Below are 26,565 nucleotides of genomic sequence, written 5' to 3' on the forward strand. Positions count from 1 at the left end.
CTGAATGCTAGCTTTGGTTTTCATCACTAAAATTCTTAGGAACTGGTACCTGGATGTCAGTATTGACTAGAAACTAATACTATATGTGCTCAGTAACCTTAACTTCAGGGGCAATACAAAGACATGATGGAAATATCAGTTAACAGGCATTGGTAAATGGACTTTTACTATATCTTTGCCAATTATTGTGCACATAAGTTGTGCGCATTTTCACTGTGCAAAGCTGTATTAGACTACAGTGGTAAACAGGTAAACAAAACATGCTTTCTATGGCTATTGCTGCCACAATAAAGAGAAGTAGATTTTTTAATTTCTCAGACATTTTAATGAATAGTGGAAGGTTACTGTAAAACTTGTAAAACAGGATAATAGAATGAATCTGATGTAAAGCCATTCCTGAAAGGCAGGGACAGTCACAGTCAAACCATCCCTGGTCAAAACAAAACCTGCTCTTTAAGATCTTCATCTCTGTCTATGCTGTACATGAACTGCACTAACTGGCAGCAATGCAACCTTCAACCCAAAACATAGCTCACCTTATCACTAAAGAAGCAGAGGAGTCTAGTGGTTCATACTGGTTTGGAAGTATGTGATTGACCTTTCAGTGGTTGCTGAAAGGAATTGCCATATTGCAGATGTGATTGTCTCCCTGTAATTAGTCCTCAAGGCAATTTCAGAGGGTATGTCTAAGAAGAGTACCTGAATGCTTGAAATCCAATAAGGATATTGATTAGCACTAGTGACCTCAGCCAAAAAAGGTCAAAGGGAAAATTCCCTTTCAACTCCTCATCAGGTTTTAGCAAATGAGTGCCAGATCCCATGCTTCCAGCTTAACGGCACCATGGAAACCGGTCCAGGTGAACTGCTTCCCATTACAAAAATCTGTGTTAATCACATGCATAAGGATGATAGGAACACTCTCTGGGCTCCCCAGTGCAATGAAACAATGTGACTTAATGACATTTGCAGGATCCTATACAGAGAGGGAGGAAAGAATAGGATTTCCTTTAGAGATAATTAAGATATGGAACAGAGACATCAGTAGGGTAAAAAAAGGTTAATATAAAGAGTAAAAAATCTGTGCTGCTGTATCTCAAGTTTTGCACCTTGGCCTTTCATATCTTTGCAATAATTTTCAGAGTGCTTCTCCAGTACAGGCCAGAGAGAATTTTTTATGAACTCCTGAAAATAGATTTAAAATTCACAAAGTCTCATAACAACCGCTATGCTTCCTGCCACTCTCCTCTATGGTCGTTTTTCAGCTGAGATCTCAGCAAAGCTCAACAGACTGACACGCGGCCGTGACTGGGCTGCTAAACACCCTCTGATGTTGAGGAGATGATATTCTACAGCCTTTGGCTTGTATGATTTTTAGCGGATTCAGATCTAAGCTCCTTTCGGCCTTTCCAATCCCTAAGGAAGGAGATGTTACGGAGATGCACCAGCAACATCTACTGTTCGTACGCGCGTACTGCACCCTCAGCCACAGCCGCCTCCCTGCTTCTTGTGCTTCTGCTTATTCATCCTTCGAGATTCTTTATTTATCTTGTAAGGTAAGATTAATGAAAACAGAGGCCACTTAGGCAGGAGTTGTGACATCAACACTCAGGAACTCGCAGGTGGACGCACACCGCTGCAGCCAAAACACAGTCTGGAGTTAGAGAGCATGGGAGATGGAATAAATACATCCCCATGGCTTGGGAACAACTTTCTCACCTCCCCAGCAAGTACTCACACAATAAATATGTTTCCAACTCATGAAATGAGGAAAGATTTATCTTCTATCACTAATTTAAGCTCACTGAAAAATCCGACTAGCTCTTTTACATAAGGAAATCGAGTGGCTAAGTCTGAATGTTTTCTGGTAAAAATCAGCATAGCTCCAGGGACCACCGCTCGGGTTGATCAGAGCCAATTAACTCTGCCTTGTGTACAGAGGTCTGATAAGTAAGCCTGTGCTGGGGATTAAGTCACCAAAAAGAGCACAGACAAGGCCAAATTTTATCTGCTGCTGTTTGGGAGAAAGGGTGAAAAGACAGTTGGTCAAGTGAACCAAACTGGGCTGAAAGCCAACTGGAATAACCTCAGCGACTCAGGCAGTAACTCCAGATTCAGGTCTGCATAATGGAAACTGCAATCCAGCTTCCCCCCTGCAACTCCAAGTCATTTGACTTAGGTATGTGTCCTGACTGGCACTCCCAAGTAAAACTGCCTTGCCATAGGGGCTGCATCCAGTATACATTCACATGACTTCACATCCATTTATTTTGTCCACCTGTGATGGAAAATCTTGAACAAGCCTTTGCAGTAGATCTCAAGTTTGAGCTCTTTTATCAGCATCCTCCAAATCTCCTTTTTAAAGGCTACACAGACAAATACCTATCAGCTCTGCAGTCAGTGCACACCGGCCTCCCACACAGGGGAGACGGAATTATCTCCACATTACTGTTCCTCCTCTTTGCAGTTTCTTCCTTTTCTGAGATAGGCCTGATTAGGGCTGTCTTTGCTCTAACGAGGGCCATTGCTGGGTCTGCAGGGACTGGCGCGTGCCTGGGGCTTCCAGATCACTGCACAATGTGAACACAGGCTGTGGAAGCTTGGGTGAACCGCTCTGTTTGAGTCAGACAGACTGTTCAACCTGCCCAGGGTTTAGTGACTGATAATGTCTGACAGGCTGTACTGTTAAAAACAAAAAGGCCTTCTTTGCTGTTACTTTGCCTTAGTCTTGAATTTCCAAGAATAAAAGAGCTACTCTTCCTTAGTGTGCTCCTGTATAAGGGACTCTGCTCACCTTAGAAGCCTTTTCCTACAGCCATCTCCAGGGAAGGTCGCTCCTGAGACTGGTGCCAGACAGGGGTACGGCACTGCAGATGTCATACCAGTTCCCAGGGAAAAAGCATTCACACTTTCCCGTCCTGCTGCTCCTGAAGACACCATCAGACATTGAATTTCTTTTCCAGATGCTTCATGCTAACAGTCCAATCATCCTGAAATCATCCTAAATGCCCACATTTTCCTGTCCCCTTATTACTACTGATGAGCTTACAGCACTATGGTCTCAGCCACATGGCTCTGCTTTTCTCTTCTTTCCTTTGTTATGTTTCATTCCTTCTGTAACTCCACTTCTCAAGGTCACCTGGCCCTTTGTGTAGCATATCCTGATCCTCCTTTACTAATGGTGCCCTCTAAATGCTACCAGCAACTTGCATAAATATGTCACTACCAGTGTGCCGAGGACATTAATGAATATATTAAAACAGGATCAGTTTTAAGACTAACCTAAGATATCTGGGAAACATCACTATCAGTTTTCCTCCAAGCTGATATTTTTCCTATTTATAGTATGTATTTTTGTGTTGCCCCTTTAGCCAGCAGAATTGTAACATGTAACTCTTTAGTAATTCCCCATATGACAGCTATGAGATTTTTACTAAAGCCTAAGAGATCCACCACATTTTTCCTGACTATGAAAACTGATTATCTTAAAAATAGTAGTGTGACATGACCCAACATCGGTAAAAGCTTGTTACATTTTATTCCACTTTCCTCTCTCTGTCCCTCCTATCCTCCCTCTCATATTATTCTTCCCTCCAAAGCCTATTTATAAGTCGTACATGGTACTGCTACAAGTCTAGCAACCCTGTTGTTACTGCTTGTAAATACAGGAATCTTATTTGCTGTTCTTCAAACACAAGCCTGAGGTTCCCTGAGCTCAGTTGATTAGAGTATGTTGCTAATAATTCTAAGGTCGTGGATTTGATCCCTGTATGGGCCACTGAGAGTTGGACTTGATGATCCTTGTGAGTCCCTTCCAACTCAGAATATTCCCTGATTCTGTGGCTCTGTTTGCTCATTTCACGTGCCCATTCTGAAAGGGTTCTATGGCAAAAAGTTCCTTGTCTTCAGCGCCCACTTCCCTCCATGAAAGTGTACAGATTTTGCTATGCAAATACAGATTTTGCAGTGACTTTTCTCTCTTCCACCTTTGCCAATGGCTTTTGTATTTTTTAGGGAAGCAGAAAGCAGGCAGTTTGCTGCTAATTCCTGTTATGGTTGGAGTAAGGCTAAAGATCATGATATAATGAAAAGATGCAGCAAAAGCTTTATGTACCATTGTCATCAGGCTTAAATGGACTGGGATTGTCTCTTGGATGAACCACAAACTGCTCGTGTGTGTCTGCAAATATGTAGCTCTTTCCAAGACTCACTCCTCCAGTTAACTCGTACCCAGCCTCAGGTCTGCTCGGCTGCTGAAGTGTCCTCACACCACCCAGCAGCCTCCACTTCTGAACCCAAATAATGTGGGCTTGTTTTGAGCAGATTTTTATCCCAGAAAGAAAACCAAGCTCTGTTTCTTCCCCAGCACAGGACTTGCAGGGAAGCTCCCTGCCTTGGGCTGAGGTCCCAGACTTCTGTATTTCTTACTGCTTTCACCCCTCTCTGTCTCTTGCCAGCCTGGCAGTTGTTTTTTCCCAAGAACCCCACAATACCTGTCACCAGGCCCTTCCTTCCTCTAGAGAGCATTCTACAGCTTTCGCCACTCATTTTCATTTATTTATAATATTTTATTATAATTCTATCTCAGACTTCTCCAATAAGATTAGGCTCACCTCAAGATATATATGCATTAATTCTCCCTTCCTGCAGATAACTTTTTCAAGGCCAGTGCAGACTTTTTGCATGAGGTCTCAAAATATAATAAAAAGCAAGTTAAAAAGAGACTGACCGTGAACTTCTCCTTATTGCACCATAGCCTGATGGTCTGAGTATTTACTAGAGAAAGAAAGTGCTTTGATGTTGACTTAATGTTGTTCATTAACTTCTTCTCCGTCTCCCATGTTTCAAACTATGCTGAAACACAATATTTGTTCCTTTGGAGAACATGTTATGTAAACTTCTGATGAAAAGTAAATATTTTCTTTAAAGAAACTGGTTATACCTGATCCAGTCTGAAACATGGGAGCTACTATAAAGGAGCAAAGAAGGTCTTTCTATTCTGACATCATTCAGTTTAGGTAAACAAGTATGACAGCCATTATCACAACAGGAATAGCTTCCAGGCAATCACTGGTTTTAAATCTACTGACAAACAGATGAATATTTAGGGCTGTGTATCATCCCCTCTTCAATGACATATGGCTGTATTTTTTCCATAAGCTGTGCTTAGAAGTCTTAATATTTGAACAAGTTCAACCTTGTACCTAAAACATTAATCCATATCACAAGCCTTATACAAAGGCCAGGAAAAACAGAATTCCTATCCCTGACACCCAGCAGCGTTGCATGGTCTTGTACATCCTTCAAGCTAAGGCAGAATTTGTCACCTGCAGATCTCCAGATGCTTCACCAAAGAGGATTTCAGCTTCACCAGTGTGGGGTTACCCCTATTTCACACGCAGAGAAGCTGAAGCTGAAACAGCTGGTGCTTCCAACCACCACTGCAATGCCGGTGATAGTCTTGCTTTGTGTCGGCAGTTTGCCCAAATGATCTCCAGAGATCCCTTCCAAACAAATTTTTATGATTCAGTGACTCGACTGGTTAGATTATCCATGTTCCCCACTGGCGGCTGTTGCTTCCCATGTGCCTGCACAGCCCCTTGCTGGATCTCCGCTAACCCAACTCCTGGAGTTCCTCTGCCAAAGAGCCAATCTCGCCACAATGAATGATTCATTTTCTGATGGTGTAACTCCCTGCATCCCCTCACCGCATGGTGGGATGAGTGAAGCAGCAATGCCAGAGAAGGGTGAGAGCCTGTGGCTGGGAACAGGGCGTGAGACCTCCCCTTCCCAGGGCAGCTACCGGCGACATGAGCTGACCCGTAACGTCAACCCACGCCTTGGGAGTTGAACCTGCTCCATTCTTCACGCCTGCCCTGTTTCCCCGACCTGTCACAGCGTCACAGATGTGGTTGAGTACCTCTGATGGACTTCTGCCAGATTGCCCCGAGTTTGCTGTGGTTGGGAAGCACGAGGCACCGATCCTGGCGTTTGGACTACAGGCACGGAGCCGTGGCTGCAAAACAGTTGGCAGTGGCAGTCCCTAAGCCCAGTGCTTAATACCTGTTAGTAGCACCATCTCCTTAAATTTCTGCCAGCATGTTCACCATCTCACTGAAGGTACAAACCTCTCCATCCAGAATATGCCTCTCTGGGACATGTCACTTGTGCAGGTTTTCTGAACATTAAAATTTTAAGCATTAAAAGGGTTTGGTTGCAGGTAAAATGTTCTTAACCCCATGCGCAGCACCTCCTCTAGTTCCTAGCTACTCTGAAGCATTTTTTGTTTGTAAGTTCAGGTTCTTCTGCCCTCATAGCATCCTGTCAAAAACATGGGCACCTTTCTGCTCTTATTTCAGATTTGATTTCTTTGACCTTTTTATACAGCAAACTTGAACTTCTGCTCTAGGAAAACCTGTTCATTTCTTCCTCTCTCCTGCCACAAACATCCTGTAGTACTCTGCAAGTCTGTTTAACGTTGTCTTAATATCTCTTTTGCTCTTGGTAATTTTCCATTCTGTACTCCCTTCAAACTTGCTCGGCTAAACTGGTTTCCCACCTCAAGCTTTCCATTTAAATATTGATCACCCAAAAGCCTGAGCACAAACTTCAGTGTTCACTATCCCACATTGCCCCTAGTCTGAGGGGACAGGCCAGTAAGTGAGAAATGTTTTTTAAAATATCTACAAAACTTTCCACACTGGCTCTTCTAACCTGATAAGTTTCAGTGGAATTTGGTGGGCTCTCCTATTTTTCCCTCCCACAATTCCTTTCATAGGCTTCAGTTGCTGAGAGGTTTCAATTACTGGCATTCAAGGTCGTAAATATCCAAAGATCTCCACTCCACCTCTCTGCTCTACCCAACTTACCAGTCTGGCTCATTGCTCCAATGTTTTTTCCACAGGTGCTATTGTACCTTCTCCAGTGTTTCTGGTACAGATAAACTGGATGGAGACAGAGTGAGAACTGGAGATGCAAACAGCTATTTCATAAATAACTCCTGCCCCCAAATAAGATGTTTTGTGTTCAGCTCCAGCTGCAGAAAGGGCCTGTGGACTGGAATAGGGGAAGTTACTCCTGAATACAATGCTAATGTGTTGGATTCACGTGTTTCTTCTCAGTGACATACTTCTTAAGGTATTACTACTTTTTCTGGATTTATTAGGGGTCAGCTTTGTCATGAGTTATAATTGATTTCAGAATGCAGAAGAAGCAAATATATTCCTTGCAGAGCAAACTGTCCTTTCCTGACAAACACATATTGATCCTAGCAGTGGGACCCAATTGTGAAACAAGATCTATAATCCTTAATAGTTTATTATTTAGTGATGCAAGGAAAAAGGGTTTTCCTCCCTCATTACTGTCATAAAACAGAGCAGAAATTGTTCATTTCAAACTGACTTAAATTTTCTTTTCAGCAAAACTGAATAGAAATTATTTAATCATTCATCCTCTATTTACCTTTGATATCAAAGCAAAGTTAACATAGGCAGCTTCATGATGCATGTAAAACAAATCCCACCAGAGACCATTCCAGGATTTTAGGGGAAATTATTTGCATCATTATTATTCTACCGGGCTGCCTGCAATTTTCAGCTCAAACCCAATACATTTTCCCCCCAGTATCTGCAATGACTTCCAAAATTATGCAGATGATTATTTTATTAGCATGTACCCAGATGGTAGACTGCCAGGCACAGTTACTGTCATTGCATCTAGCTCTGTGTAATGCAAGAATTACTAAGAAAACACTGTATTTGGCCACTGGTTATATAAATTAAGACCAAACCAACAGTTATAAACTCAATTCAAACAAAATCAATAAAAGGTATACGAATCATCAGACTAGTAACATTAGATGTAATGTTAACGCTAATCTTTTCAGTCTAGCACAACACTGAGATGTGGGAAATGTCTGATAGGCTACTCCTGCCCCATATTGTCATTTCTCATTGACTTTATTTAAAGCCAGTTCTATTTAAAGCAGTTCATCACGAGTCTTGCAATTTACTCTCTGGGTATACCTTAGAACACATCTGAAAGACAAGGACCTAAGAGCACAGCAAACTACAGTAAACAGGGAAAAATGCACATTCACTTCAAAAGATCATTTTTGTACCGTGGCAATCAGGTCCCTTTGTGACATTTGCCTTACTAGAATGGCAGTGATGTTTATTCCAATATTGTATTTTATAAAAATGCAATGTTTGTCTCTTCCTACCTCCAAGGGATAATTACCCATATAGTTTGTAAAACCATTTCAGATATGAAAAGTGCTGAGCATAATATCAGCTGAGAGGATAAAGTACCCAGTATACTGTAAGATTACTTAGTGAATCACAAAGCCCCAGAACTGGGCTGCTGCAAAGAACGCTGTGCAGCCAGGCTGGATCTGGGTCTGGTGTGCACAGTGGATAACGAGCTGGGTGCAGCAGGCACCCATCACAGCCCCAAGTATTTCATCATCCATCCTCACACTAGGGTCTTTTCAATTGCTGAATACTCCCTTCCTCCTCTCCTTGCTTTGATCTCTTCCTTTGGGTGTCCATCTCATCTCTGTGGTTCCTCTCAGCAGCTGTGGAATCCTCTTTTCTGGGACCAGCACCAGCTCTTCTGGGGTAGTCCCATGGGCCAACTAGCCTCAGATGTGTTTGCCCTTACTTAGCCCCCAGACTATGAAGTATTTTATCCTTGCTGGGCACAAGGGCTAAATAGGGACTAGGGATTCCTTCCCCCATGAAATCCTTCACCTCCCTCTCTTCTCTGCAGGACGTTGCACAGTTCACTCTGTCTTCCCCCAGACAGATCACAGGGGAAGAATGTGATGGCAGCTGAAGTCACCTGGCTTCCTCTGTCAGACTGTGACAAAGAGGTAGAGAACTGTGACACTGTTTGCTGCTTGGAAAACTTCTCTCCGTCTTCTTCGGGAAGAGGCAGAAGGCTACCAGCTTAATCACATGGGTTAAGGCATGCCCCAAAAGTGTGAAAGCATAATCCACAAGAGCAGGAGTTAGCATATCAAGGAGACAGCAATCTGAATACACCTTACACTGTTTCAGAAATCTGTTCTCTATCCTTTCAGGCATGGGTGGGAAGATTGTACTATTGGATCTGGACGAGCTAGAAGCCAAGTGTTATATTAAAATCCGTATGCCACAGGAGGCTTATGAACACGAGTCTTTTGTTGAAATGTACTATATATACTATATGTGCAGATTGGGTTTAGCTTTACACCTTGATTCTTCTGGCACAGCTGTTCACATTAGGAAAGTCAAACATGATGACAGATCTGATAGCTGGCACTGTCTGATGCAAACATGGGAAGCAGGAAGCAAGAGAAATCAAAGAAGAAAAATGTGTCTCTCCTTTAATGCACAACAGCAAACAGTCCAGCCATATTCTTGCTGAAAGGAATTTGATGTCTCGGTCAGTGCTTTGCCTAATGAGCTACCAACATCAATCTGTCATCATCTGTATTATTTGAAATGGCCTCTGCTGACACAAGGTATATTCATGTACTGGCCCTCCTGGGCACTTGAGAGTTCAAGTCCTGGGCAGTTTATACCACACTGAATGATAATGAAGGGTAACAGAATAATCTTCGGCTTCCTTCTCTCAAGGGGAGGCAAGAATGTTGTTGCAGGGATCTCTCCCAGCCAAGAATGGCTTTTGATTACAGAGTAGGGAATATGAGTTATTTGTTTCTCTGTGCACAAATAGTCTCTAGCAGTTCTTTGCAACAGTCCTTTAGCTCTCCAAAGCACATGTAGTGCATCTGTCTATCTGTCCTGGCATTTCCATGAGCCTGCCTCAAGTATCTGACTCACAAAAAACTTGCAGGGCTATATCCAAAGTTAAGCAGGAGATGAACACTGACAATAGGTGGGAATTTCAAGCAAAGAAATCCCCTGTTAGTGCTCTGTCTCTACCTGTTCCTATAACACACATATAACATCGCACAATCATCTTTAACACCTTCAGCTGCACTCAGAAAATTACTTCTTCCAGAAATACCTACTGAGAGAGATTTCAGATTGCAAGCTTTCTAACCAACACCCAACGGTTATTTCAAAACCTGAATCTTTAACTTGCATCACTAGACAGAAACTTCATAAAAATGAAGCAAATAAATTGTCAAGAAACTTAAAACAAATGGCAACTACTATATTTTTATTGGTGCAAAGTTTACAAAAGATCTTGTTTCCTTTCAGAAAGTACCTGGGAGTTGCAACACCATAATCCCAGCCAAGTCTTATGCTCCCATGTCAATGCATACTTACAACTGCAGTTGAGCTCCAGGTGAGTTATATAACAAAACAAATAGCAATGTCTGACACCAGTATTAGCAACCTTTCTGTTAGGAACTCAAAGGTTTCCAAATGTATGAACTAGGCCTCATTTCCTCTTCTATTGCAAGTAAATATTGTGTGTTCCCTGTTGTCAGTGGAAGGCTTTCATCCAGCTACCCCAAGGTCAGTCTCATTTGTGAGACTTGTGTGTGAAGTACAGGATGGTTTCCTTGCTCCTCCATGCAGGCAATATGCAGGCAAGAGTTAGGAAGGGGTCAGATAAGACCATTTTAAAAGGAACATTTCATACCAAACTGCTCTTGGTAAGCGAAGATGATAAGACTGTCCCTAGAGTGGCATTGCCACATGTGCTCTGAAAGGCAGATTAGGAAAATACCTGACAAAACAGAAATGCAGCAGATAAACTCACCATTTCAGGTGGTTTTCAAACATTTTCCCCTGTGAAGTCCTAAAAACTTTTCAGTGTAAGTACAGCTGCCTGTATAGTAAACACAGGTTTAAAAGTCATGAAACACATTACTAGAGATAATGTGACAAGGGGCAGCTCTTCAGGCCCTGTGAGAATTCAGAGAGGTGATGGCCTCAAGGACAAGCTCAGAAGTGGGATTCTTTCTGAAGAGAGTGAAAGAGACATCTCTGTCAGTGACATGGGGGCTGAATGGCTCAAAGAGATAATGATGGCAGAAGGGACAAGGAGAGATCCAGGTAAAGCTAAATGAGAAGGTTTAGTATTGGCCAGGGCCTTGATGATGAGAGGAGAAAATGGAGCTTGATGTTCTTATGGATGAGGAACCACTCACAGAAATGATGACATACTTGGTAGCCTTGCATAGGGAATAGGACCAGTGGTAGAGGAGGTCATCATATGGAGATCAGTGTATACGAATATGCTGAACTACAGTGACAGATAAAATAGGAATTTCAGATATAATTTACAGTAAGAAAATTATGATGTAGACCCAGACTGGTTGTGTTAGACAAGAGGACTCAAAAAGACCCAAGATGCCCTTCAAGAGACAGACCTGGGTGTTAGGAAGACGGTGCTGCCACCAGCAATGAAGAATGGAAATAACTAATGGAAAAATTAGAAACTCACTGAGACCAATGATGCTGAAGAGAACAGCAGAGGGGATACGCCAGAGGCAAAGGCTGAGATGCCCACTACAAAACCTTGCAGCCTCACCAAAGCAGTTCTGTGAGTTATTTTTACCTGTTTTATTAATAAATCCATGAGTACAAAAGCAGTGTTTTGCACTAGCCAGTTATATGTACAATTTCTAACTGGCAGAATTTAACATCACCGTTCGGTTCAGAATTTCTGGGCTGAATGTAAACAAAGCTACAGCTCCTCTTTCCTTTGGCATCACAAAACTTAACAAATTCACAAACATATCAGGAAAAAGTGTTGACATACACCTCTTTATATGAATGTGACACTGGATGTTGTGTTTAATCAGCCCACGATGCTCACATTCCCATCTCCCTTTCTTTTAGATGCTAAGGAGAAGGTCACCTGGGCACAGATGTGTTTGTTCAGAGTGCCTTGTGTTTATTGCTCTCAATAGCCTGGAGTCCCTTGTCTGCTTCAAATCCAATGTTGTGTAAATTAAGCAAGGAAAGCTGTAAGTCTGGCTACTTTGTTGTCATAAAAGTCATCCATACTTCATGTCTTACATGCAAAATTTCAACTCCTTAAGCAGGAATGTCTAAATAAATTCTTCCAAACTGGACTAACTTGGAAAAATCCACTTCCCCTGTTGCAAATGTGTTATTAATATATCGCCTCTATGCTATTAAATTAAAATGTCCCCCTCATGTTTCCAATCCCACTTCCACATTTTTAGCCATGTGGCTGGAAGGCAGCAGAAAGAGTTGAATAAATGGGTGATTTAGGGACATGTAGCAGTAAAAAAAAGAAAATCATGATCATCTGCCTCACTAAAAATAAATAAATTTAATTTTTTAAAAACTCTCTTGCTTGTCAGAGTTATGTAAATCTCATTGGGATATTGATTGAGTTTGTCATGCCCCTGAAGGAGTGCTCCAAGGTGAGAAAGGATATCAGTTTGCCTTCCTCCCACCTGCCATTCCCTAGCCCTGCCTGGAACAGCATGGACCCTCCTGTCACTCATGCCAATGAGACTCCACATGGAAACATATGCACCTTTTTCAAAACAGTAGCCCAGCATAAGTAGGGAACAATTTAATGTTCTCAGACTGCCACAGCATAAGAATGAATGTGCAGTTTTTTTCTACAAAACTCAGTGGAAAAAGCACTTACCTACAGTGCCAAGAGGGAACTTTGTTTCTCACATCAAAAATATGAGCATGTGGGAATCCAGAGTGCACAGCAGGCTCCCCTAACACTTGCTACTAAATTTCAGGATTTAACTCAGCAAGGGAAGATAACATGTGGAGTTATCATGCGGAGTTCTCCATCAAAGAGACTAACAGCGTCATAGAACATGACAGCATTCAGACAAATTGTGCATTTACATCTTCAAACATTCCTGTAAGTAGAAGGAATTAATGTGGCATGTTTCAATTTGCGTTTTTAAACTGGAGCCATGTGTCTGTGGATACCCTGGTAATGGCAGGACAGTCACTGGTTCTCACAGTGAGTGGAGTTTTAATTCACTTAGCTTGACATGCTGTTCATGGAGACGAGGAGAGGTCAGTCTGACTGCAGGGTGTCTGTTTACTCAATGTGAAATACTCTGTTTCTGCTCTCTGATCCACTGTTTGCTCCTGCTGTTCAGCTCTGCACTCCCTTCCCAGGTATCTTGCTTTATTTGTTCTAGGTTATGATATGAAGCAATGATCATGGGGAGCACCCATATAAGCTGGAAGACCAAACTATAGCATAAGGACATAAAGCCAAAAAACCCACTTCCGTAGCTGCTAATCTCTGATTTCACAGTTGCCACCTATCCATCTCCAACACGGCTTTCCCACACCCATCAAATTGCACAGGCATGACACTGAGAGAACCATGACATCCCTGCAGGGCTGAAGCAAAAATATCCCACTGTTAAGAGTTGCATGGCAACATAAATAACTTTGACCTTGATAAAAGGGTAAAAAACTATAACAAATTTAGGAAGGGGGGGTCTCCCATACCAGGTCAGAATAACACAGAGTAAGTCAATCAGAGGCTTGAAAACCCTCAGCTCATAAAACTGCTCTTGTTACTGATTGCAACATCAAAACACAGAGCAGGGAAAATGCGGAAATGGGGAGGAAAATTTAAATCAATCAAAAACTTCACTAAGACAAAACATCTTATATAATCTTCCCACTGGGAAGAGAAGGAGAATAGACTTTCATGTAACAAATGCTAGTTTTGTCAGTTGATGTACTTCTGGAAGGCACTCAAGTATTTCAGTGGCATAGACAATAGAAGAGCAAAATAGAACAAGAGAGAACAGAACAGAAATAGACTTGGTTGGTTTTGTCTGGGAGAGCTAGTCAAAAATTAAAATTTCCATTTCAGTAAAAATTTAAAACTTTTTATGCTCTTTCAAAAGAAAAGGAAAATAAAGCAGTACAGTTTTTGAAAAGAAACTCTAGCAAATAAGAAATTTCTCTGAAATAATCAATACTAAATCTGGGAGACCAAATTTCAACCCTCTCAATCCTGCTACATTTCTTGCAAATCCAGGAATCCCTGAAGTTTTACAGACTGGTTTGCCTGACACTTAGATTCCTCTAATGTTTTGAATAGATCCTTCTACCCAGTGATATCAAAAGTTTTTACAAAAGTCAGTGAGTTATTTCAGATCACAGAACGAAAATAGAAAATAGGTATTTTCATTTTACAGTTAAAAGGAAATAGAAATTAACAGATTGAGATCAGCAAAGTCGAGTGAAATGGAATCTCTAGCTGGGCACCCAAAACTAGAGGCTCCCAAATTAGATGCCATGTGTGCACACTTTATTTCTCACAGTAAGAAATTTACAGAATCACAGAATATTCTGAGTTGGAAGGGACCAATAGGGATCATTGAGTCCAGCTCTGAAGAGAATGGCCCATACGGAGATGAAACCCACAGCCCTGGTGTTATTAGCACTGTGCTCTAAGCAACTGAGCTGATCTTTCCCAACTGCAAATACTACAGCAAAGGAGGGCACATGGTCAGCCTTCCTTCTCTTAAAGACTCTCATATTTAATAAAAAGAAATTAATTAACATATAATGTTCTACTATTACAGTCTGGTAAAACTGTTCAGACTTCACAGTTTTTCTGCAGCCTGAAATTCCTGGTATAGGGACACTGGGGGACCTGGACTGAAGTGATTCTAAGCCAACTTACATCTGCTGAAGATTTGCCCATGCAGTGGAAAGGGACCAATAAGACTATATATATCAATTAGTCTAATTTGTCTTGAGATTTTTCTCAGACCTCTATGGGTTTTCACACACTTTATTTTTAAATGCTGATTATACTGTCATTTAAGGAAGCAATATGCTGCCTTGACAAGACTGGTGACTTTAACTACCTGACATTTTCCCTGCAGACATTTTCTTGCCTTTGCGTGCAGGTTTCTGAGTAGGTGATGGCTATGTAGGAGACAGCCCTGATGTTCCAATATCTTGTGAACTCTATGATCCAAAAGTAATGTACTTAATCAAGTGTAAAGCAAAAGGTGATTAAGTTTTGCGGTACTGTACAATGCCTGACTGCTCAGAAATGCATCTTTTGATGTGGTGCAGAGAATTGGACCAGTTCTGTCTGCTTTACCAAAAAATGACATTTTAGTAATCTGAAAAGAGAGCCTCAAAAATCCCCACAAGTGTTTAACTTTGATCTGAAGCTTTAAAAAGATGATATTTATCTGTTTGCTTGGTTAATTTGTTTGAATTTTAAGCTCAGGAAGTGTCAATTTGACATCTGTGGAAGCAGTTCTTTGCTTTTTTCCAGATGAGGTTGAGCAGGGGCAGCAAATTTCCAATCATCACTACTTGTTCTAAGCATCCAACAAAAAAAGAGAAAGAAAGCAAAAAAACCCCAAACCATCAACTCACCTTTCCATTGTGGTTTATATGAATTATTAAGAACTGAGATTCAGTAGAGCCTCAACCCTTGAGCATAGAATCAATACTATATTTTATATAACAAGGGCAGTAAACCCAGCTTGTTCTCCTTCCATCACAGTGAAGCCTTGTCAAGTCTCTCAGGCAACCTAATTCACTAGGGCCAAAGTCTAACAGCACTGGTGTGAAAGGTGGATTAAGGTGGATTGAAAACTGGCTGAAGGCTGGGCCTGGAGGGTGCTGATCAGTGGCACAAAGTCTAGTTGGAGGCCAGTAATTAGTGGTGTTCCCCAGGAGGCAGTACCAGGGTCCAGTCCTGTTTAACATCTTCATTAATGAGCTGGATGATGAGCAGGTTTGTAGGTGACACAAAACTGGGAGAAGTGACTGATACGCCAGAGGGTTGTGCTATCATCCAGAGGGACCATGACAAGCTGCAGAACTGGGCTGACAGGAACATCATGAGGTTCAACAAGAAGTCTGAAATCCTTCTCCTGGGGAAGAACATGTAAGAATATATGCTGGGGCCCACCTAGCTGGAAAGCAGCTTGGCAGAAAAGGACCTGTGGGTCCTGGCAGGCACCAAGTTGAGCCAACAATGTGCCCTTGCTGCACAGAGGGTTAACGTTATCCTGGGCTGCACTGGGCAAAGTATTGCCTGCAGCTTTAGGGGGGTGATCCTTCCCATGTATTCAGCACTGGTATTCCAGCATAGCTGGAATGCTGTGCCCAGTTCTGGGCTCCTCAGTACAGGAGAGACATGGACATACCAGAGACAGTGCAGCAAAAGGCCACAAAGATGACTAAAGTACTGGAGCATCTCTCCTATGAGGAAAGGCTGAGAGAGCTGGAACTACTTAGTGCAGAGAAGGCTTGAGGGGATCTTAACGGTTATAAATACCTGAAGGGAGAGTGCGAGGAGGATGATAATACCCTGTGACAGGAGCGGGGGCAATGAGGACAAACTGAAATAGAAGGTTCTGTCTGAACATCAGGAAAGACATCTTACTGTGAGGATGACCAAGCATAGGAACAGGTTGCCCAGAGAGGCTGTGGAGATATTCAAAAACCACCTGGATGTGGTTTTGAGCATGTCTCAAGGTGGTCCTGCTTGTGCAGTGGGGTTGCACAAGGGGACCTCCCTTCCAAAGTCAACTATTCTGTGATACTGTGATTCTGTGAAACACTTGTTCACTTCAGTGAGGTTGAGATGTCACCTTCTGCCCAGGGGATCATGGAATTCAGCTCACTTTGTTGTGCTGTAAGATCTGTTTGCAGCCACTACTGAAGGACAACTTTTTACTACGTCTTGGACATGAGAAAGAATGGATCTGTACTGAGTTCAATGAGAAGATATCTCTGCAATTATTGCCTCTTACCTTGAGTAAGGGTACATAAAAGGGTGAGTCGTGATGGGACAAGGCCTGGAGGGAACTGACATCAGCAATCCCACTTTCAGAGGGAATAATCAGGCAGATCTGTGTCAGCCTGTATCCAAAAGATGAAAGGCTCCTTTGTCATATCACCTGTAGCCAAACTACCTGACTGCACTTTCAAACTCCTTTCCCAAACATAAAACCCAAATACAAATTTCCTCACACATATCGCAGGTCACACATTCCACATTGCACTGAGCATAATCATGTGGGCACATTTCTGATCCTCTGTATGCCAGCAAGGAAAGTTCAGACGGTCACCAAGAGGGGAAGGGATTGAGTAAGCCTATTGAGAAATTAAGAGGTACAGAAGGTTTCAAAGTATTTCCTTTTTGTCCTGCTTGGTAAATGAAATACTGAATGTGAGTGACAATGAAGAGGGAAGAAAGGAGATAATAAATCCTGTTTGCTATTTGAGGTTTTAAGTTGTTCTTTGAAAACGGAACCTGAAGTTGACTGAACTGGGTTATATATTATATTTAGGAATATGTAGAGCTTGACTGCAGAGATGTTATACATCCTACAGTATTTGCAACTCTGAAGTAGAGAAGATGCAGCCTAAGAAACTGAGTAATGACCAGACTAAATTTATAAATAATAGTCTAAGTCCTTCGCTGGGATAATTGTATGTCGCTCAGGTGAAAAACAGTTTCAATCTGCGCCTGTTGGAAGTTTACCTCTGTGTTTCATACCAAAAAAGGAAAAAGGGAATTAAAAGATTTACAGGTTAGAAACTGAACTGTAGGTTAAAAGTAAAGAGTAAAATACTATATTTCTAAATAAATCTGTTGTGATTCAAAAGATACCCACATGAACACTCAGAGTGTGTTTTAGGGACACCAAGCCTTCATCCTTTAAATGTTCTAGGCCAAAGTTAGAAAACAAATGATAATCCACACAACAGAACAAATGCCAAACAACACCTGCTTCAAGTGAGGGGAAGAAACAAATCATGCTGAGACCAATTTTTTAATGCAAGAGAGAGGAAAAGCCTTTCTTTTCCCCAGGAATCTCTTCAATATGAAAATTGTAGAATACAAAAAGCACCTCATCCCACACAACTGCAGCAAATCATTCGATCTTTTCCGTCTTTTCCCATCCTCTTTCTTCATCACTTAATCTGTCCACTGAACCATTTCTATTTATACTGTTTTCCCTATTTCCAGATTCTAGAAAAGAGAGGCATGACTCAAGACTGCTTCTTTTTCCAAAACTTTTAGCTTCTCTCACAATACCGTGCAAGCTGGGAAATACTTCTAACTATGCCAAAGTCCTCCTACTCACCTCGAATCCACAGCTAGTTCCTTAACTCTTTAAAAATGACAGCAGAAGTTCAGATATTTTAAAGCCAAAAGGGACCTTTACTATTCTGCAGCCTGATCACTGCCACAAAATGGATTGTAGAAACCTGCTCTGAAACCCCTGCAGGAAAAACATTTCTGCTGGTTGAGGTAGAGTCTACCTCACTAGAATCTATCTAGCCAAAGTCATCTCAGCTTAAATGAAAGATTTGAATGCTGGGCACATCATAGAAACTGTATTCTGCTACATAGAACATTCTCCTTATCCAGTTACTGTTTTGTAAACATGTATACTGTGAATGTAAATATAAGCTGGGATCCAGCATTCCTGAGCATTTAAGCAGTTAATTTTCATTTACATTCTCCTTAAAACGCTTTTGTACTCTTTAGGATCTTCTGCCAAATCCTCAAATCTGTACAACATATTCCAGAAACATTTCTACATTACCTGCTTTGCAAACTAAACCTCAAAGAACTATTGGACATATTCAGAGTATTCAGAGAAAGAAAGAGGTGATGTAAAGGATTTAGAAACTATGTCTCACTTCCTATTCCAAATAAATTCTGTAGCAAAAGTTGCTATCCAATTACATTTATTCTTGGATGTGATCCTTAGAACTATTTCAAATTCCATTTTCTAATTTATCATGTTACTGATCTCACAATTTAGGCTGGTGTTTGGTGAGATTTGGGCCCCAACAGAATGTGTCCTGTTTACAAGAAAGCTTAATTAGCTCTAGCATCTCTACACATTTAACAGGAGGAATCATATTCCTCTTACACGGACAGTATTTGGTTGGTAGAAAAATGTCTAAAAATTGTGTTACATTTTTGCTGATGCTTCCTCTTAAGCTGCTTTACCAGACTTCGCAATATCCTACCTGATAAAATTTACTTTGGCCAATATTAATCAGTCAGCTTGATGTCCCAACATTTACTTTTCTCTTTTGTTGTTTGCAATGCTTCTTGGAACTGGGACAAATATCAGCCATGCTCTCCTGTAAAGTCTGTGGTATGTACTATATAAATGAGGCTGCAGTTCTCACTGCCTAGCTGCCATCTGAAGAGTATTCTCAGGTCTTTACTGCTGAAAGGGATCGGTTTTCCTCGGGTGCCATGAAGGCACTAATAGCTTTAATACTGCTTGTTCAGCTTCCAATTCACAAAGCTGTACCAGCAGCTCCCCCTCCTCCCTTGGGCTGTGATGACCCAGAATCTGAAGCAGCAGCTGAAGTTGCTGTGAATTACATTAATGGCCACAGTCACCACGGATACAAGTTTGCCTTAAACAGAATCGAGGATGTCCATGTGGTATCGCAGGTAAGTGAGGAGCTTGCGGGCAGAGCACTGGGTTAACCTGGGGATGCTTGGAAATGACCAGTACAGGGATTTGCCAAGGGCTGTATCCTCACATGGGGAAATCAGCATGGCTCTGTTGATTTAAATGGGGCAAGGCCACCTGGTAGCAGTGGAGAATCCAGGTCACTAGAATGTATATCTCAAAGAGCAGAACAGAGGGGGGGAGAGAAATGTTCAGATGTTTTTGTACAATGGGCTCGGTTTACAATTGCAGTGTGCTTGCTAGGGTAGATCATTCAAAGTGCTGATTCAATGAGCCCAGTAGCTAATCTGGAGGAAAACTGAGGATAATCTTTGAGATGCAGGTAATTATTTATTGGCTAAATGCATACCTATCACAACTCCATGCTATTAATGATTTTGTAGTGAGCATTAATTTTACCCAATATCCCACTGATCTGACAAGGAATCTGAATGGAAATAACTGCAACTTATTTTCTTTAAGATCTATTGTCATCATTGTAGGCATATAGAAAAACTGTAGAAATGGTCATGAATACAATGTATGCACAATTCAGAACCTCTGATTCTTCAAAATGCTGAAAATGGTCCCAAATATTAACATGAATGAACCTCCGTGGCTGTTTTCTACTCCTTATGGGAGAGAAGATACCAAAGTTATTTAGAAAAGACTAAAACAGACATAAATGAGATTAGAAGTGTGCCTAGAGTTACCCACACAGAAATACTGGTGACACTGCTTTGCTCATATTAATGCTTTTACAGTAAAGTAACTTCATTGGTTTAAATGGAAACACTCATGAATCAAACTGCAGAATCAATCTCAAAGTTAGGGAACCCAGGGAACCATGTCTTATGTTATAGATGCAAAGGTTCAGAAACAGCTATAAAAGATCCTGCAGCCCATAAAACAAAAGGAGTATTGGAACTCAGGTGATGCAGCTCACTGTAATCCCAATGGACTAAACAAAACAGGTCAATATGCACCAGTGTTTAGTTGTTATCTGGTTATAGAAATATGAAGTTTTTTCATCAAAAAGACAGCTGTTGATTTTTTAAAACTATCCAACAAAATAAAGTCAAGTTAACTTAAGAGAATTGGCCCACTATATACAGGCTGGATTTTCAAAACGTTATGGGCCTGTTCCTTATTAGCTGGAAAAAATCAGTGTGATTATCTTGACTTACTCCAGATCTGGAGTCTTATTTTTTTATGAACTTAAATATTAAGGACCTTTTCAGTTACTCCAGTGTATGCTTGGAGCTACCCATGACAGTCAGCAACAGAGACCCCAGTGCAGCCCCAGGGAAGAAATCTGGTGATGTTTTGTGAAGTAATTACAATAATTCCTGTGTTTTATTTTTTTTCTTCCAGGGGCCAAATAATGACATCATATTTCTTGAACTTGATTTATTAGAGACCGAGTGCCCTATTCTCAGCCCTACACCTCTTGCAAATTGCACAGTAAGGAGCTTCGTGGAACATGTGAGTACCTAAACACTACTAGCTGGGTCCAAAGGTGCATGTTCAGCATGTTGATGCCAGAGGCCAGGCTATCACCAATCAGATTCCCAGGCAAATGTTGTATCACTGTAATCTCCTTGCTGATTTCCTTGCCTTCATGCCATGAAGGATTTCACTGCTGAATTTCTTTTATGTCCTGTTATGAGAAGAGGACAGATCACTGTCAATATAACATCCCCCATACAGCCCATGAATGCCATGGGGTTCTTTAGGGCCTTCAGATTCAGCCCCCCATTATTGGCCCAGATGTCACTGCCTCATTGCAAACCAAAGATTGTTGTAAACTTGTGCAAACATAACCATCCCTTGGCTACATGTGGGGTGTTACCTAGTGAAATTCCATCAAGTCTAGCTACCTAGTCCTGGCTGAGACTGCAGAAGAGCTATTCCCTTCAGATAGGGCTCTGCCTTCAAAGTAATGCTCAGCCAGAATTTACTGGCCTCAAATACTTAGTTCTCATGCAAGTGTGATCCAGCTTAGAGAAGCTTTCCCTGACCAAAGCAGCGGAAGTGTTGTCAGAGCACAGGCAGCTCTGGTTTCTAAGCAGAAAGCAGAGTGAGCAATTGACAGTTTAAGCCTGCTGTTTCTAGAATGGGGCCCAATTCACAGAGCTCACTAAATATGAATCATGGTCCACCCCTGTATTCATCAGGGCTCAGATCCCATTTTCCATCTGGGGGGAGGTAACTCTGACTGTTCCCTCTTCCCAGTGACTTCAGCTTTGCCTTTGACATCTCCTCTCTGCTGGATCACGTTGCGTGTGAGCCAGCTCACACAAGGCAGCACACTCTGCTGTTACCATGGCCACTGACCAGCTGAGATTAGTGAGAATGTTATCAAACAGCTCTGCAGAAGGTCTTAATTCATAACTATTCATATTCTTTGCTCTTTATGAGAGAGGAACCTGTACCAAATGTCCATAATCTGGCTACCCTGGCACTTCTGATACTTTTGAGACCCAGATTTAGATCCGAATTTCGTAGCTCTGATCTACCTTTTACAAAATCACAGACAGCAAGACACGCCTAGCAGTGCCTTTGCAATCAGACCAATGTTGCCAGAATGCTCAGCCAGGATCTGTTCTTTTGAATTTAGTTGCCCTTTTCAGAAAATCTGATTTATCTGAACAATGTAACCCTTTGATTTTTGTCTCTCTCTAGGCAGTTGAGGGTGACTGTGATGTTAAACTGCAGAAGTTGGATGGGACAATATCTGTACTTGCTAGCAAATGCCACTCACATGCAGGTAAAGGCTTTGTTCTGTAGGTTTAAATCCAGAGGCTGGAGTATTATTATAGCAGTGGTTACAGTTCAGTAGCTTTTTCATTCCAAACTTCTGGGTATAAATATGGCATAAAGGATGAGAGTTAATGAGTTTTCTAAATGCAGCTGTTTTGAACGTCATTTCCCCCTCTTTTCTGATTTCATTCAGAAAATGAATGACCATTTACTATGACAATTAAGATACTGTAAGACTAACTGGGCAGCAGGTCCCAGATTTGACCTAGAGATTGCTTGTCATGAATCTTTTCATTCAGGGGTTTAACCTCAGGAATTTGATTCCTTGTTGGTCTGAGTTTACTTGAGCTTGTTGATTGTCAGAACCTCTTTGGCAGAAGCAGCTTATTTACTAAACCCAGCATTTTCAATACTGCCATGGGAAAGCAGAATGTCTATTCTGCATGCCCGGTATGAGATCTCTTTGCTCTGTATGAGATACCTTGTGTACTACTTTCAAAACTGGTGACTGAATGAAATAACACACACACAAACACAACTGTAATAAATTGAAATATCTTAATTTTTCCACCATTCCTAGTGTGAGCTGAAGCACCTTTTTATTGGTGTCACAGACAGTTTGCCAAAAAGCAAATTTACTAAAAACTGAGTAAGAACATTCAAAATGTGCTATTAAAGTCCACAGCACTTTTCTTTGCAGAAAGATTTGAACGGCCAAGTCATGTGCCACACTGCCATCTGTAGCCTGCACTGCAAAAATTCCTGCCACTGTAATTTGGGACAGAAGATGAAACAGTGTTTCATGTGACTGAATAGGTCTATAATGCCTTTCAAAACAATTTACAATCTGATCAAAACATAATCCCTTCGGTTCCTCCTGCAGACTCAGGTGAAGACATTAGCAAACTCTGCCCTGACTGTCCACTGCTGGTGAGTTTGAACAACACTGAGGTGTTAGAAACAGTGTCAGCTGCACTCAATGACTTCAACAGCAAAACCACCGGTCCTTACCTCAGACTCCTTGAGATTGGAAGAGGGAAAATACAGGTAATTACTAGAACTATGTCTAGCCTTCCATGTAAACAGAATATTTCATCTTCAGCAACTGTGCACTGATAACTAGTCATGTTGGCAAACAGATTCAATTTGCTTGCTCTAATTTGCCCTACAGATTTGCTCTTAATTTCCCAAGTATTTGGTACTATTTTAGCCACAGGATTCCCTCACTCCAGTAGGAGATGAAGACACAACATTTGCCTTTTATCTTTTCTCTGCAGCTCTGCAGTTTCACAGTGCAAAGTCACTTAAACAATTTTCCTGTTTTATCAGTATCACCCAGCGCATGTTGTTGCTGTTGAGTTTGCTGTGGGTGCCACGAACTGCTCTGCAGAAGAAGCCAAAGTTAATGTGGGGGCTTGTCAGCTGCTGCCTGAGGATCAGTCTGTGAGTATGCCAGCACCAGCCCCAATCCCAACAACTCAGAGGTGGAAAAGCAGCATCATGCTGGGATGAGCTCACACTTGAGCAGGAATAGACCCCTGTGGGGATCAAAGTGCAAGAGATGTGTACCATCGTGATATGCTTTTCAATATATCATTCCTAAAGCAATATCACACCTTTCTCTTCTCTCTGCGGTATCTGGACTGAATCCTGATGGATTTGAATATATTTGAAAAAGGCTTGAGGACCAAAATGTCCTTAAGACAGAATATTTTTAATCAACAAAATACATATTTTTGTTTACTCTTCTTAACATGAGCACTTGAGAAAATCAGGCTCTTCATACTGGACAGTACACACAAACACATAAAAAAAAAAAAGCAGACTGTTTCCCCTTCCTACAGTTCCAGTGCTGTCAGTGTGCTTTGTTCCCATATATAGGCTCTTGAAAAATATACTGTATACTTTATCATCTTAAAATTCTTCTGTTTCTGATGAAATTGAGTCCTAAGCAGTTTTAGTGGGTGTGGGCTTTTTACTTAGATTCTTATATATTCTTTCCCTCCCTCATATGCAGACATACAAAGGATTTTACTCCAGAATAATACAGGAATTAGTTGCTGCTTATGCATTTAAAGAGCTTGGCTTTTGAGCCCAATAGGCTAAAAAGCAAGCACTTTACTGCTCAGATAAGACATGAGAACATGTAGCAATTTCTAAATGTGCTGAAATTAAAAATTGTAATGCAAGCCCCCTCTATTTTCTAACTATTTTCTCTTGACTATGTTCTGCTTTGCCAGAATTTTGGTTTCTGCACAGGAACAATGGTAAAACTTCCCTCACAGAACCTTCGAGTGGACTGCCAGTTGTACGGACATCAGGTACCAACTCCAGATATTTCCTTGCTTTCCAGAGTATTCTAACCTACTAATACTGTTACAAGCCATCACCTTGAGTTTACTTCTTTCACTGTAGACTGCATTAGCTATCTGTGATAACTTGAGTTTAACTTTGTATCCTAAAAAACAAGGTAAGGTAGCTCCTGACTATCCTATGGATTTCTGTGCTTATGTCACCTCTGCCATCAATGTTTGACAGTTTGTCCTTCTAACCATCTGGAAAATTCACATCTAGTAGGGCAAAGGGAACCAAATTCTGCTCAGCTAGAGGGGTAAGGCAGATAAATGTAAAACAGACATGAGCATTGTGGTGGATGAAATCAGCTGGGAGCTTTTAGTAGTCCTTAGACATGACTGAATTCAGGGACACTGACCTGCACTGCTACAGCAAGGAGAGGGAAACACATGCACTCGACCTGAGTGCTCTCCAGGTATTTTAGTCTACATTTGCTCTGAGAAGGACTAGGTGGTGGTTGAATGCTTCCTACAGACCAAAGCTCTTGGTAACTCAATAGTAGTTAGCTGTCTAGGAGGTATATGAAAGAAAGAATGAGGCAGCTGGTCTTGAGTATTTCGGCAGCTGTGCAGGTGGCCCTAGGAAGTTCATATACCACAGATTTTGGTGCTAATGATCCACCGGCTATAAAAAAAGGAGTTTCTGGGCTCCTGTGTATGTGTTCAAATCCAAATCAAACTTCTGTGACGGTCAGGAACATTTGTACCTGGGTTGGAGGCCTATAGCTAGTTAGGAACAGGGTACCTAGTAAGATATCAATGACCTGTATGTCATAAGCCCCAGGTCACTGAAAGCAAACACAAACTGTTTTCTTTTCCAGCCTGGAGTTACCTATGTGTGTGCAGGACAAGATACATCAGCAGGACTGCCACCCAGTGCTGTAGGTGTCAGCAACCATGATCTCAGGCTTTCCTACCATAACCCTCTTGCATCTGAATCCAGCTCTTCAGAAATGTTTCGTTCCAAGCTCGCAGCAAAACCTGTAACAAAGAGAGCAGTTGCAGTGGCTGCTCAGCACGACAAAGTACCTCGCCCAGTTGGCTTTGTGCCTCCTCCTCCTCCATGCCCTGGGAGGATTCGCCATTTCGATATCTAGGCTGTGCTACAGACATGAAATACAGCTGATTGAAGGATCAGTGTGCAGCAGCAACAGCAACACACAGACCATAATATCAAGTGCAAATAGGTGAGACCATTTGATTCTGAGGCCAAATGAGTTTTACCCTCCAGAGAGCAGAGCCATGGACAGAATCTTGCAAAGACCTGCTCCAAAATATAGGTGATTTCAACATATAGCAGTAGTTTTCTCTATATACAGGGATTCTCTAGTTAAAATACAGAAAATATTGTTTCAATGAAACTGTTGTAAGAGCTATACAACAGTTGTAGCTTTGTGATAGAAACACCACCCAAAAGGTTACTTCACAATAAAATGTTCAATGCTTTGGTACCTTCTATCTGTATATATTTTCATTTACTTGTGAAGTATCTCCTTCACAGCATCATGAGTCATACTCTGGGCTTGATTTCAAAAACAGTAAGCTCCTGCACTTCTCATCAGCTTCACTGGGATGTGTGGGTGCTGAGCACTGCGAAAAATCAGGTCAGTCCTTTCTTTTGATCACACACCAATAACACTAAAGAAGTGGCAGGAAAAAATGTACTTTTCTCTTCCACCTGTAATGTTTCCTAGCATGTATCTACTTTTAGTATCCACCAGAAGTACCTCAAAACTTTTGGACATGGTATAAGAGCATCCATGTCTATGAAAAGAATAGAGAATCAGGACACGTTCATTGCTGGCAGGCTGAAAAGCATCAACCCTTGCAGTCAACTACATGTGTATTGTCTGTCTTCCAGCAGACACACAGGTGTAGTATGATCATGGGGTCCTGTATGGCCTGTGTGCGTATGAGGAAATGCCAATTCAAGGGAATAAAAATTATACTGCAGATACGTATCTCATATAACAGGATCCAGACAGTGATGGCAATTTACCATTGTCCTAGCAGTCAAATCTTCCCTGAATTTCTGGCACATGTTAGAGG

At 41.5% G+C, this 26,565-nt stretch overlaps 1 protein-coding gene across 1 annotated transcript; it reads left to right on the forward strand.

The window, feature by feature from the left end:
- Positions 1–19,101: 19,101 nt before the first annotated feature.
- Positions 19,102–25,972, forward strand: AHSG (alpha 2-HS glycoprotein). Its single transcript, XM_027685685.1, has 7 exons — positions 19,102–19,398; positions 20,774–20,884; positions 22,085–22,169; positions 23,046–23,209; positions 23,492–23,605; positions 24,403–24,483; positions 25,338–25,972. Exons 1-7 carry the CDS (start codon positions 19,195–19,197, stop codon positions 25,611–25,613), a joined length of 1,035 nt encoding a protein of 344 aa, XP_027541486.1. The 5' UTR covers positions 19,102–19,194; the 3' UTR covers positions 25,614–25,972.
- The last annotated feature ends 593 nt before the right edge of the window (positions 25,973–26,565 follow it).

This window comes from Neopelma chrysocephalum, unplaced genomic scaffold (assembly GCF_003984885.1).
Source record: "Neopelma chrysocephalum unplaced genomic scaffold, ASM398488v2 Primary Assembly neopelma1_69, whole genome shotgun sequence".
Taxonomy (NCBI): domain Eukaryota; kingdom Metazoa; phylum Chordata; class Aves; order Passeriformes; family Pipridae; genus Neopelma; species Neopelma chrysocephalum.

Excerpts from the sequence above, each read along its gene's own strand:
- AHSG (XM_027685685.1), top strand. The coding sequence starts at position 19,195 with ATGAAGGCACTAATAGCTTTAATACTGCTTGTTCAGCTTCCAATTCAC. Across the intron at positions 23,210-23,491 it reads TTGGAAGAGGGAAAATACAG|TATCACCCAGCGCATGTTGT; the intron begins GTAATTACTAGA and ends CTGTTTTATCAG. Across the intron at positions 24,484-25,337 it reads GCCAGTTGTACGGACATCAG|CCTGGAGTTACCTATGTGTG; the intron begins GTACCAACTCCA and ends TTTCTTTTCCAG.